Source organism: Hemicordylus capensis, chromosome 2, assembly GCF_027244095.1.
Source record: "Hemicordylus capensis ecotype Gifberg chromosome 2, rHemCap1.1.pri, whole genome shotgun sequence".
Classification (NCBI taxonomy): Eukaryota; Metazoa; Chordata; class Lepidosauria; order Squamata; family Cordylidae; genus Hemicordylus; species Hemicordylus capensis.
The window spans coordinates 420,110,803-420,123,626 of record NC_069658.1 but is presented as its reverse complement, the minus strand read 5'-3'; the positions used below and the strand labels follow the sequence as shown (position 1 = coordinate 420,123,626).

General features: G+C 48.5%; 1 protein-coding gene across 1 annotated transcript; it reads right to left on the bottom strand.

Moving 5' to 3' along the window:
• Positions 1-2,230: 2,230 nt before the first annotated feature.
• Positions 2,231-5,500, bottom strand: LOC128344033 (uncharacterized). The gene is made up of 2 exons (XM_053293469.1): positions 4,385-5,500; positions 2,231-2,335 (listed from the first exon to the last, which is right to left on the bottom strand). Exons 1-2 carry the CDS (start codon positions 5,420-5,422, stop codon positions 2,231-2,233), a joined length of 1,143 nt encoding a protein of 380 aa, XP_053149444.1. The 5' UTR covers positions 5,423-5,500.
• Positions 5,501-12,824: the final 7,324 nt, after the last annotated feature.

The window sequence follows — 12,824 nt, the reverse complement described above, 5'->3', positions numbered from 1 at the left end:
GCCCAGAGATGAAAGTTTGGGGTGGTATACAAATTAGATAGATAGATAGATAGATAGATAGATAGATAGATAGATAGATAGATAGATATTTTATATTGTAATGGACTGCCTCTGTTCTGGTCATTGACAGCCAATTAAGCCATTGATGGTGGGTTGGGAAATGCTTGCTCTTATCTGAGTTGTAGCAGAGAGTGCTGGTCATGCTATCTCTCTTGCAAAAAGGGAGTATTCTCTGCCCCTGAAGTGTACCTTTTGAATTAGGTCTACTTGCTGGCTGGTTGCCTTCTATTGAGATAAAGAGAGAAAGGCTGGGGATGGCCCCTTGCAGTCTTAGCTATTGTGACCTTGGGCGCCTTTCCACCATGCTTTGCTCAAGACGAGTGACCAGATGTGAGTCTTTACCAAATATGGGCAGGTGAAGAGTTCATTATCCCATGAACTGAAGTCTCCAAAATGGAGACTGTCGGCCCACAGTTCCAACTACATAGAGGGGTGCTTTCTGTGTCACCCCCAAATAGAGCTGTTCTGTCAATATGATTCATGGTGCATTGTGGTGGCTGGGATGTTGTGAGATATGTGGAGGCTCCAGCCTCTGGAGATCCATGCAACAGTGTGGATTGGGTAGGAGCACAGTCTGTGCTTCCCACCATCTTGGGATGTTTGGGGAAAAGGTAAGTTTTGCTCAGCCTTCCACCCACCCACCTGCCCACTCATGGCATCCATCATGTGAACACCCTTATTGTCTCATTGAGCCAGTCCAGCTGGGATGCCTGAAATCTGGGATGAGCTTTCCTAACTGTCTGGCCATGTTCTCAGGACCATGTTAATCCTGGTTAGAACATATATACAGCCCTGCTGAATCAGGCTCAAGGCCCATCTAGTCCAGCATCCTGTTTCGCACAGTGGCCACCAGATGCCGCTGGAAGCCACAGGCAGGAGTTGAGGGCATGTCCTCTCTCCTGCTGTTACTCCCCTGTAACAGGTACTCAGAGGCATCCTGCCTCTGAGGCTGGAGGTGGCCTATAGCCCTCCAACTAGTTGCCATTGCTGGACCTCTCCTCCATGAAGTTATCCAAACCCCTCTTAAAGCCATCCAAGTTGTTGGTTGTCACCACATCTTGTGGCAGAGAATTCCACAAAATGATTATGTGTTGTGTGAAAAAGTCAATGGGATTTCATGGGATGACCCCTGGTTCTAGTGTTACCTGGGGGAACCCAGTCAGCATAAACCAGACAGACAAGGATGGTTGAAGGAAGCAATATCACCGTTTATTGATTACAGCGCTGTGACCCCTTCCTGGTGCCTCACGGCCCTCCAGAGAAGAAGCCCCGAATCCCCCGATTTTTGGGGTTTTAAACCTTGGCATTGTTACACATCTGGGCGTTAACATTTTGCCCTAGAACCAATTAGTTTACTTCATTAACACATGTGTTTGCCTCTGGGCTGGACTTTGCTCTGAGTTCCGGTCTTACAGAAAAGAGATAAGCAAATTAAGAGAAGATTCCTTCACATTCTAAGAAGCAGGACGAGTTACAGTTTAAAGTGATCCTATCATCTGGCGCCTATGTTAATGAAGCTAGTCCGTTCATACCCACTTCCCCCACCCTGTCTGCCCTTGGTAGATAAGTGACTCATCACCAACTTCAGCAGTAGAAAACAATAGAAAAAAAACAATAGAGGAATTTTCCATTCTACATCTCCCCCCTCAAGAGCCCATTTTATGGCTCTTCCTTTAAGGGTAGATTAGAATACATTGTTTTTATAAGTGGTGCGGTTTCCTTTCTAACTATGGCAGAAACAGCAGATTCTATTATTCTAGTTAAACAAGGTATTATACAAGGTAGCATTAGCAAAATTATAACAATGATAACAAAAACAACAAATAATGACTTTAGCCAGGCTAGGTCTGGCAGCCAACTCGTGAGCCATTCCCATATTCCCCATCCAGATGGGGGTTGGCCGATGCTGTGAAAGACCTGTATCGATTCCTTCAATTTGGCTGCCTCCTGATCAATTTTTCCCTGATTATTTACATAGTAACAGCATTTCTCCCCGATCAAAGCACAGGCACCTCCTTGCTGAGCAGCAAGAATGTCGAGCGCTTTACGGTTTTGCACAACCACTTTTGATAATGAATCAACCTCTTGCTGAACTTCCATTAACATTTTCAGAGTGCTATTGAAAGATTTTTCCATCTCCTTCGAGATGTTTTTGACCGCTATTTCAAGCTCAATCACCCCAAGTCCCGGTAGCATAGCCCGCCAAGCCTGGTGGAATCCGGTGTTGCGGACCACAAGGGGGTTCTCTGCGCCGCGCCTTAGGCGGTGCAGGAAACTGCCCATGTTCAAAACTTCAGAGGCATTTAGGCTTTTGCGGATCTCTACTTTGGGTGCTAGATAAGCAGGGGCACATCTGCCATTCCAACCTTGTGGCAGTGCTTTGTATGCGTTTTTACCACAGAGCCAGTACATTCCGTGTTCGAGCAAGGACAGGGTCAGGACGTCCCCCGTTTCCCACTTCATTGGCCCTACTCTTCGTTCTCCTATGCCCAGGGCCGTTCCACATTCTCTGTCAAGGCTGAAGGGTCCGGACTTGCTGGCCCTTCCCCCGAACCAGGAAAGTGTTACATTTGGGTCTTTGTGGTGTGCACAGGTTATGCTCAGCCAGAGGGTCCAGAAAGGGGATTCCCACGTGTTAAGTTTGCTATCACACGTGTCATGCTTGGTTTGTGTTTTGTTGATCAGGATACCTAGCCGATCGTGTACATATAGGGTGTTTTTCCATAGGAATTTCGACTCCTCCCGCCAGTGGCCTTCAGTGAAATTGAATAGGGTTACAGAGGTGAGGGTCATCTCTCCCCCATACAATCCAGGATATTTGCCCACAGAGGGATCATCCCCATCGCACTCTTCCTGGTCTGGTCCATGATCGTCAGCCCGTGGCGTGAATTCGCCAAGGGATTTATCAAACGACCATGTGTGGGCACAGTGAGTGTAGGAGATCTCCCCTAAATTGGGTCCCGGTCCCCCTTTGTTCTCAATGCAAATTGGATTCTGGCCAATTAATGTTTCAACTTCATATTCCGGGACCCCTTTTGAATACCAATTTCGTTTCCATTCCCTCTGGTAGCGGTAGGTCTGGCGGTTCCCCCCTCCCGTGGTTGGTCGCCAAGCCAATTCGGTGTTGCTGATCCAGGGGGAGCACCAATTTACTCTGGGTTTCTGAACCCACCAATTTAGGGGGATGGGGCCCGCCACCAGAGCTACCTTCTCTTCAGAATGTATATCACCATGAGTACAAACCCAGCAGTCTTTAAGGGATGTGGCTCCGATTACAGTCTGAAGCCCAGGGACTTTCGGGTGGGAAACCTTGTAGGTGCTATTCACTCCTATTACCCATAAAAACAACAGTGTTCGAGACCACATTTTTAGTTACAAGCTTGAAACCAGGAAATAACACACTCTCTCCCACCCCCGCCGGTGGTCCGTACAAAGGGTGTGCCGCTTCCAGGTATGGGCACACCCGTAGGGACGTTCCAAAGATGTACCCTGGACCCGTGCGAAGACGTGCACCCGTTCCGGTAGGGTGTAGCAGGGGGTAGACTCAGGGTAAGCGACGTATCTTCAGCTTAGTCTCTCCAGTCTTCTGTGCAACCCACGAGATAGGTGCCTCTGCCCGTTTAACCCTGGTATGATGGACCCACGCCTTAATTCCTGCACATTTTAAAGCAGTTGGTGTGATTAACAGAATCTGGTATGGACCTCCCCATCTGGGTTTCAAAGGCTCTACCTTCCATTTCTTCACCCACACCCATTCTCCCACTTCATAGGGGTGTACTGGATCCACAATAGGAATGGGGATGGTTTCTTGTAGGGAGTGTCGTACATCGTGCAGGACCTTAGCCCATTGGGCCGTGGACGGGGGGTGGTCCTCAACTCTAGTACGCAGGATGGGTGACGCCCTCCCATACATAGCCTCGAATGGAGTTAATTTCTCCTTTCCCCTTGGTGTGTTTCTAATTTTAAACAGTACGTATGGTAACAGGGCCACCCAGTTCATTTGTGTGAGCTCAATTAGCTTGACTAGATGATCTTTGAGTGTCCTGTTCATACGTTCCACTTTCGCGGAACTTCGTGGGTTCCACGAGGAATGGAGTTTCCATTGTATTCCCAATGCCCTAGAAACGTCTTGTACTGCTTTGCTCACGAATGCCCCCCCATTGTCTGAGTTAATTTGTATTGGCAGTCCGTGGTTGGGCAGGTGTTCGTTAAGCAGGTATTTAACCATAGCCTGCGCGCTTTCTGCCTTGCATGGTTTGGCTTCCACCCAGCCAGTTAGCGTGCATACAATGACCAGGAGATATTTATAGGGTCCTTGCCAGACCATCTCTGTAAAGTCCACTTGAATAATGTCCATCGGGCCGGCCCCCATTGCTACTTGCCCTGCTTGTCCTTGAGGCCGGGTATTGGGGTTGACTTTAGCACATTCTACACACTTCCTGGCTACTTGTCGGGTATGAGCAGACAAATTTGGTGCATAATACTTCTTCCGAATGAGTTCATACATAGTCTCTGCCCCCATGTGCGTGCCTTCATGTAAGCCCTCCACAAGTCTTGTCACATATTCCTTGGGGACTAGTGTCTTCCCCCCTCTGATGATCCATTTCCCCTGCTGTTTCACGGCTCCCAGGGCTTCTGCCAGCTTTTTGTCTTCTGTTCCATACTCCCATTCCTCTTCCAGGGTAGCTAGGTCTGGAATAAGGGACACCATAATCATTTCGGCTGAGCGTGCAGCTAACTTCGCTGCTGCATCAGCTCTACGGTTGCCGCTTTCCACTTCCCCTCCTCCTCTCTGGTGTCCACGGCAGTGCATAAAAGCCAGACTGCGGGGTTGCTGCATGGCGTCCATGAACCGCTGGATCTCTTGCTGGTATTTCACTGGGTTCCCTTTAGAATCTAGCATGCCCCTTTCATGATGCAGTGCAGCGTACGCATGTGCCATGTTGTGTACATATCTTGAGTCCGAATAGAGGTTCAGAGTTTGCCCTTCTGCCATCTCACAGGCTCTGGTAACTGCAATTAGTTCTGCTAGCTGGGCTGAGGTGCCCGTGGGTAGCGGCTGAGCTTCGATAGTGTCCACTAGACTCACCACGGCATATCCTGCTCTTCTCACCCCATTTTCTACAAAGGAGGACCCATCTGTGAACCACTGCAGGTCTGCATTCTTCAGTGGGACCGTGCGTAGGTCAGATCGGACTGCCCAGGTCTGTTGCAACAGCGTTGGGCAATCATGCGTCTCTCCCTCTTCTGCATTTTCATCGGGTAGAAATGAGGCAGGATTTAAACTGGTGGTCACCTGTAATTCGACCTCTGGGTCTTCTAACAGCATCAGTTGATATTTCATGAGTCTAGAGCCTGTCATCCACTTGATAGTCCCTTCTTTTAACAAAGATCTAATGGAGTGTTCAGTGACTATTGTAGTCTTTGCTCCGAAAGTGAGTTTCTTTGGATCTTGTAACAGTACAGCTGCTGCAGCTACAACTCTCAAGCAGGGAGGGAATCCTCTTGCTACTGCATCCAATCTTTTTGAAAGATATGCGCAGGGTCGCATACTGGGTCCGACTTGCTGTGTCAGGACTCCCTTTGCTAACCCCCCCCCGCTCAAGCACGTATAGCGTAAAGGGTAGCGTGAGGTTTGGGAGTCCTAAAGCTGGGCCCCTCGTTAGCATGTCTTTCAGTTCCTGGAACGCTTTCTTCTGTTCCTCTCCCCACAGCATCTCGCCTTCTCCTCGAGTCGCCTCATACAAGGGCTGGGCTATCTGGGCGTAGCCTGGTATCCAGACGCGACAATAGCCAGTCATTCCAAGGAATGCTCGCAGACCACGTTTGGATTTGGGTTCTGGAATGGCACAAATTGCTTCTACTCTTTCTCCTGATAGGTATCTCTGGCCTTCCTCCAGCCGAAATCCCAGATAGTTTACAGTAGTCTGTATAAGTTGGGCTTTGCTCTTGGATACTTTGTAGCCACAGTTTGCAAGTCTTTTAAGCACCTCTATAGTGAGTTCTTTGCAATCTTTTTCTGTATTTGTTGCGAGTAAAAGATCATCCACATACTGCAAGACTGCCCCCCCTGGGGGTACAACTAGACCCTCCAGATCTCTAGATAAAGCTTCTGAAAAAAAACTCGGGCTGTGTATGAATCCCTGTGGCAATCTGGCCCAGCTTAGCCGGATCTGCTTGTTCTGGAGTCCCGGGGAGTCCAGGGGGGGGTGCCAGGTGAAAGCGAAGATAGGGATCGAGGCAGGTGCTAATCTGATTGTGAAAAAAGCATCCTTAATGTCCAGTACTGTGTACCATCTAGCAGCGCCTGGTACTCTACTCATTATGGTGTATGGGTCAGCCACTAGGGCTACCATGGGTTCAGCTCTTGCATTTACTGCCCGCAGGTCTTGCACTGGTCTGTAACGGCCTGGTTCCTTCTTTTCCACTGGGAAGAGTGGGGTATTCCATCCAGATTGACACTCTTGTAGTATCCCCTCTTCAAGGTATGCTGTGATAATTGGCTGGATTCCCCTTCTTTTCTCTTCTGAGATGGGGTACTGTGGTATATTAGCGGGTATGGCTCCTGGCTTCATTCGAATGCACACAGGGGGTTGGTTGATGGCCATGCCAAATCCTCCGTTTTCTGCCCAAACCTCTTTAGGTACTGGCAAGCTTTCTGCTATGTCTTGCGCTATCAAGACTCTGGTGGCTTCCGATTTCCCATCCCACCAGGCTTTCCACTTCCAAGCCTTTTCTTTGGGCATTTCTATTGTGCATATATCCCCCCCTTGTGGCGTCTCGAGGGTACAGCTTCCATCTTTTGAAAAAGTTAAAGTGGCTTGTAATTTGCACAGAATGTCTCTTCCCAATAAGTTCATTGGACAATCGGGGAGCCACACGAACTGATGTCTAAAGGTATTCCCCTTAAGACTGCAATTGTCCACATCAAAGATGGGCCTGGAGTTACTGCGGCCTGTGGCTCCCTGTATTGGTAACTTGATAGCAGTCTTCTCTCCTATTGGGTGTTGAATGGCTGAAATAGTAGCTCCACTATCAATCATAAATGGCACCTTCTTCCCCTGTACGGTCAAAGTCACCATGGGTTCCGGGGTGAGTGGTAACTGGTGCAATGAACCCTGGCCCCGTCACTCCTCTTCCTCCGCGCGTCCAGCCATTACTCGCGAAACTCTGTGCCCTCTGTCTGCATTTCCCTCTTCGGGTCTTTCTGGACATTCATTCTTCCAGTGCCCATGCCTCTTGCAGATTGCACACTGATCGCGACCCAAACGTTCCTGTTGGGCTCCTCTGCCCCCTCGACCACGTCCTCTAGTACTGCCACCTCGCCCCCGTCTTCCTGGCAACTCCCCTCTAATGGCAGCCGCCATCACAACAGCAGCCTTTTGCTGTTTTTCTTCCTCCGTATCCCGGTTTGCATACACATTTCTAGCCAATCCCAGTAACATCTCTTCGGGCATGTCCACCGCCTCCTCTCTTTTCTGCAGCTTTCGACGGATGTCTTTCTGGGCTTGAGCTATGAAGGTCATGTTGATCTGTCTTCGGTTTCCTTCATTGTCCGGATCGATGCTTGTCCACTGCCGGTAGGCTGCCTTCAGTCGCTCCATGTATGCTCCGGGTGCCTCTTGGGGTCCCTGCAGGACCTCCGATACTTTAGCGAGATTGATATTTCTTCGTCCAGCCGCCCTCATGCCTTCTAGTACTAGGTCCCGATACTTGGCCAGAAACTCATCTCCCTTCCCCACGCCTGGATGCCAATCAGGGTCTTTGGTTACTAAATAAAGCTCATATAAATCTTTTGGGGTTATCTCTGATTTGAGTTTCTTTGCTTGTTCGTCTAATGCCTTTTTCATTCCTTCTTGGACACGACTTCGCTCATCCGAAGACAGTAGCGTGTGCATCAGTGTCTGTATGTCTCCCCAGGTGGGACGGTGGGTGCGCATGATCGTCTCGAAAAGTTCCAGCATCTCTCTAGGGTCTTCAGTTAGGGTCTTGGTGGTGCGCTTCCAATTCAGCAGGTCCGCAGACGAAAAAGGCACATACTGGTATTGGTACACAGCTTCCCCTTTGTCCCCGTGGAAGGTGGTTACACGCAGGGGGGCCATGGTCACTCCCTCTCCTTCTTCTGGGTTTAACTGTTCCTTGCCCCCCTTCTCTTTTCTTTCCTTTTCCAATTCTTCCACCCTAGCCTGTAGTTGCTTGAGTTCTTCCTGTTCGGCTGCCTCACGTGCTCTGAACTCAGCCTCCTTCTTCTTCTCCCACTCTAAACGCTCCTGTTCCTTCTTCCTTTTCGCCTCTTCTTCTTCTTTTTCTTTCGCATACCGTATGCGCTCCTCCGTTTGCCTGAACTGGTATGGAGGATCGCTCGGTTGGGGAACTTTGGGGTATAACAGGTTGTAGGGTGGAGGCGGTAGGGGCGATTCTGGCTCTTCCTCAGGCTCCAGGAGCTGGGGTGGAGGCGGGGGTAACGCGCTTGGTGGTGGTGCCGAGGCCTCTTCTCCCTCCAACTTTCGTAGCTTGCCCTTGCCTTTGGTGCGGAGCGCTAGCACCGTCTTTGCCCCCTGTTTCTTCTTGCAGTCCTGTAGCCATTTTGGCCCCTCTATAACGTTCAACATCCACTGGTCTATGTATGCATACTGGTCAGGGTGGCTTTCAGTCACTGTTATGTGAACCTTGCGAATCTCATCTATCTCAAAACTTCCATCTGCCGGCCAAGTTGGACTTTGGGCTGGCCAGTTCAGTGTACAGTGTCTAACCAGGATTTCAGGCTTGCAGGGTGGGTCGCCATAATCTCTAGTGAAACCTTTCCTAAAGTTCTGGACCATACAGTTCAGTGGGGTGCATACCTTTGACCCACCCCCACCCATAATTACAGAATTGTGCTCTCTTTCACTCAAGACAAACAGACAAATAGGAGAGGGAAACGGACTGCGGGTAGGGGGTCCCGCAGTGAGCCACAGAGGGATTATAGACAGACAACTTCACAGCCCGCACCTCCGATTTGGGTCCCCTTCTCGTCGCCGAGAGAGAGGACTTACTCAGGAGTCCCGCCTTGCCACTGCAAGGACCACTTTCACGGTGGGTTCCCCTCTTTAGGGTCCCCCTCTGCACTCACCAAATATCTTTCAAACTGCACACATTCACACAACCTCCCTTTTCCTCCCAGAGCCCGTCCTGCTTCTAGGCAGTGCCCTCTGCCTACAGCGGCTCTTGGCACAGGGTGGGCGATTCCCTGGCTCCCCTTTGTCTCGAGACCCTTAATACTCCACCTGTCCGGACTCCTGCGTTGGTGTGCCTCGTTCCGCGCCCGTCTTCGGTGGGCTTGGGAGTTTAGGTCTCACGTCGTCGGGGGTCAAAACCTTCCTCCTTTCAAAAGGGAGGAGTGGCGCCTGAAGGGTTGCTCTCCCACGGCGTGAGAAAGGATCCCCCAAGCAGCCACCGATGGGCAGGTAATTCACCAGCCGACCATCCGAGTCACGGCACCAGTTTATGTTACCTGGGGGAACCCAGTCAGCATAAACCAGACAGACAAGGATGGTTGAAGGAAGCAATATCACCGTTTATTGATTACAGCGCTGTGACCCCTTCCTGGTGCCTCACGGCCCTCCAGAGAAGAAGCCCCGAATCCCCCGATTTTTGGGGTTTTAAACCTTGGCATTGTTACACATCTGGGCGTTAACATTTTGCCCTAGAACCAATTAGTTTACTTCATTAACACATGTGTTTGCCTCTGGGCTGGACTTTGCTCTGAGTTCCGGTCTTACAGAAAAGAGATAAGCAAATTAAGAGAAGATTCCTTCACATTCTAAGAAGCAGGACGAGTTACAGTTTAAAGTGATCCTATCATCTGGCGCCTATGTTAATGAAGCTAGTCCGTTCATACCCACTTCCCCCACCCTGTCTGCCCTTGGTAGATAAGTGACTCATCACCAACTTCAGCAGTAGAAAACAATAGAAAAAAAACAATAGAGGAATTTTCCATTCTACACTAGTGTTATGTGAGAGGGAGAAGAATTTCTCTCTATCCACTTACTCCACACCATGCATGATTTTATAGACCTCTATCATATCTCTCCGCAGTCATCTTTTTTCTAAACTAAATAGCCCCAGGTGTTGTAGCCTTGCCTCATAAGGAAGATACCCTAGGCCCCTGCTCATCTTGGTTGCCCTCTTCTGCACCTTTTCCAGTTCTACAATGTCGTTTTTTAGATGTGGTGACCAGAATTGTATGCAGTACTCTAGGTTTGGCCGCACCATTGTTTTGAATAAGGGCATTATAATATTAGCCATTTTATTTTCAATCCCCTTCCTAATTATCCCTAGCATGGAACTGACCTTTTTCACAGCTTCCGCACATTGAGTCGACACTTTCAACGAGCTGTCCACCACGACCCCAAGATCCCTCTCCTGGTCAGTCACTGAGAGCTCAGATCCCTTCAGCGTATACTTGAAATTGGGGTTTTTCATCCCAATATGCATCACATTTACTGGTTAAATGGGGTTGACTGATATCATGAGATCCTGTGTGCAGCAGGAATCCTAGCTAAGTTCCACAGTGTTAACCAGGATATTTAATCCAGGATTAGATCTAGGCTAGTTATCCAGTCATATGCTCTGACCAAGATCCCTTGGTCATGAGAATTCACGCCTCATGCCAATCCTGGCTACCTGTATACTGCCCATAGTTAAAACCAGATAAAACCATGCCCGCTGATGCTCTACCCTCCTGCCCACACTCCATGGATATGCAGCCATAATGCCTTCAGCTGAACTCTGCACAGGCATGGAGGTCCCTAAAAGGGCCTCTGCACATGTATGGACATGTATGCACATCTCTGTGCACACCTGCACAGAGGCCCGAACCGGGCCCAAACCATCCCAGACTACCTTGGGAGAGGCTGTTGGGGATGGAGGGGGAGCCACCGCTGCTCTCCATCCCCACCCCCTGTGGCTGCGGCAGCCTCTGGCAGAACACATAAGTACTTTTTGTACTCTCCTCCCGCCTGTTCTACATTTAGGGAAGCCTCATCAGATTCCCCTTTACCAGTAGAGTTCTGAACTGGCTTGGTTGAATCCAGGCCTGGTTCGGTTTGAACTTGGGGGCCAAAGCTGGTCCAGTTCGACACTGAACTCATTGAGCCGAGCTGGCTCGATGTCAAGTCCAGCTCGAGCTGAGCCAGCTTGCACACTCCTACTCTGCAGGGCTCAGCAGTCCTGGTTAACTCTTTAACCAGAATCACCATGATTGTGAGGACGCTGCCTAAGCCTTCCAGCCTTAACAGCCCAATCCTCTGCCTGTTTATTTTGAAGCAATTCCCACTGAATTAAATGTCTCGTTCCCATGGAAGCTGGAAGTATGCACAGGATTGCTGCCTTAATTGTTTTTAAAAGTCACATGTACTTCCATTTGTTTTTAACATGCTCCATTGTTTGCTCTGTCATCATGACCCACACTCCCCTTATTATGGCTAAACTAATTCAGTTAATGCAAATTAGTTTTAAAATTATCCATAGTCTTCACTGGCAAAACAGTGACATCTATTGTTCATCGTCATTCATATTCATACACACACACACACACACACACACACACACACACACACACAGAGCCTGCTAATAGTAACTTAGTAGCCAAATTGTTGATTCCAAGGACTGCCTGACAATGCAGAAGACAATAAATGCTCTTGTGCTGCTATGCAAAAATATGTCTAATATCTTTTAAAACAGCTTATTTTATAAGATCACAGCAGACGGAGCACACTGCCCGGTGGTTGTGTGACTATCTGTTTTCCTTAGAAAATATGCTTCTTAAACACATCGTAGGGTGGATTTCTGCTAACAGGACAACTGCATTTATTTATTCTGATAGACATGCAAGTATCTCCAACTGGTCCATGACCATTATGGTTCTTGAATTACAGAGAATCTTCTTGCTTGGAGAAATGGTCATCACAGAGGCCGCAACCTGCATGAACTCTGTTCCCCAGGGTGTTTTTCACACAGCAGGCTTGACCACAAGTTTACTGCGAGGTTTTGCTGCAAGTTCAAAGTTGCCTGAAAAACCTGACAAAAAAGTGGATCTTATTAGCCTTGATACAAACCAGGCTACCCTCTAACACACAATGAAAACCCCGAATCATGTGGGAAGTGCTTCCCAATAACTCGCGGGGACTTCGGGATAAATCTGGCTGATATGTGAATGCACACCTTCCATTCTGGTGGAGATGCAAGCTAAAAGCCCTGTGTGAAAAACACCCAGGAGAATAATGAAAGCCATCCTGATTGGGGGTTCCTTACTACAGGTATTCAAATATTGTAAATATTACACAAATCTGTAAACTCTAGTTCAATTACTATATAGATCAGTAATCTTCAGGTCTCCTCTTCATATTGCACACAATACATTTTTAAAAAATCTTCTGTTACTGTAAACTAGGGGTGATTGTTTATTAATTCTATAACTTGGTCCCAGTTTTGAAAACTTTGCAGTGTGTCAGAGCACCAATGATGGGAATGGGTAAAAGACCACCCTTCCTCTGTCTCATCACTACTGCTAACACAGCAAAGAAACTAAGTGGGACCTTTAGGGAGGGGGGGCAGTTTAAGTTGGACAGCTAGATGGGACATAGTTTCAATTAAAATTAAAATCTGAGCTGGAGAATATTCTGTAGGCTGTAATTCTCACTCCATATCTGAGACAAGCATTACAAACCACTCAGACTCTCATTTCTGAAGCAGGAAATACAAATCTCAGCATCATCACAACA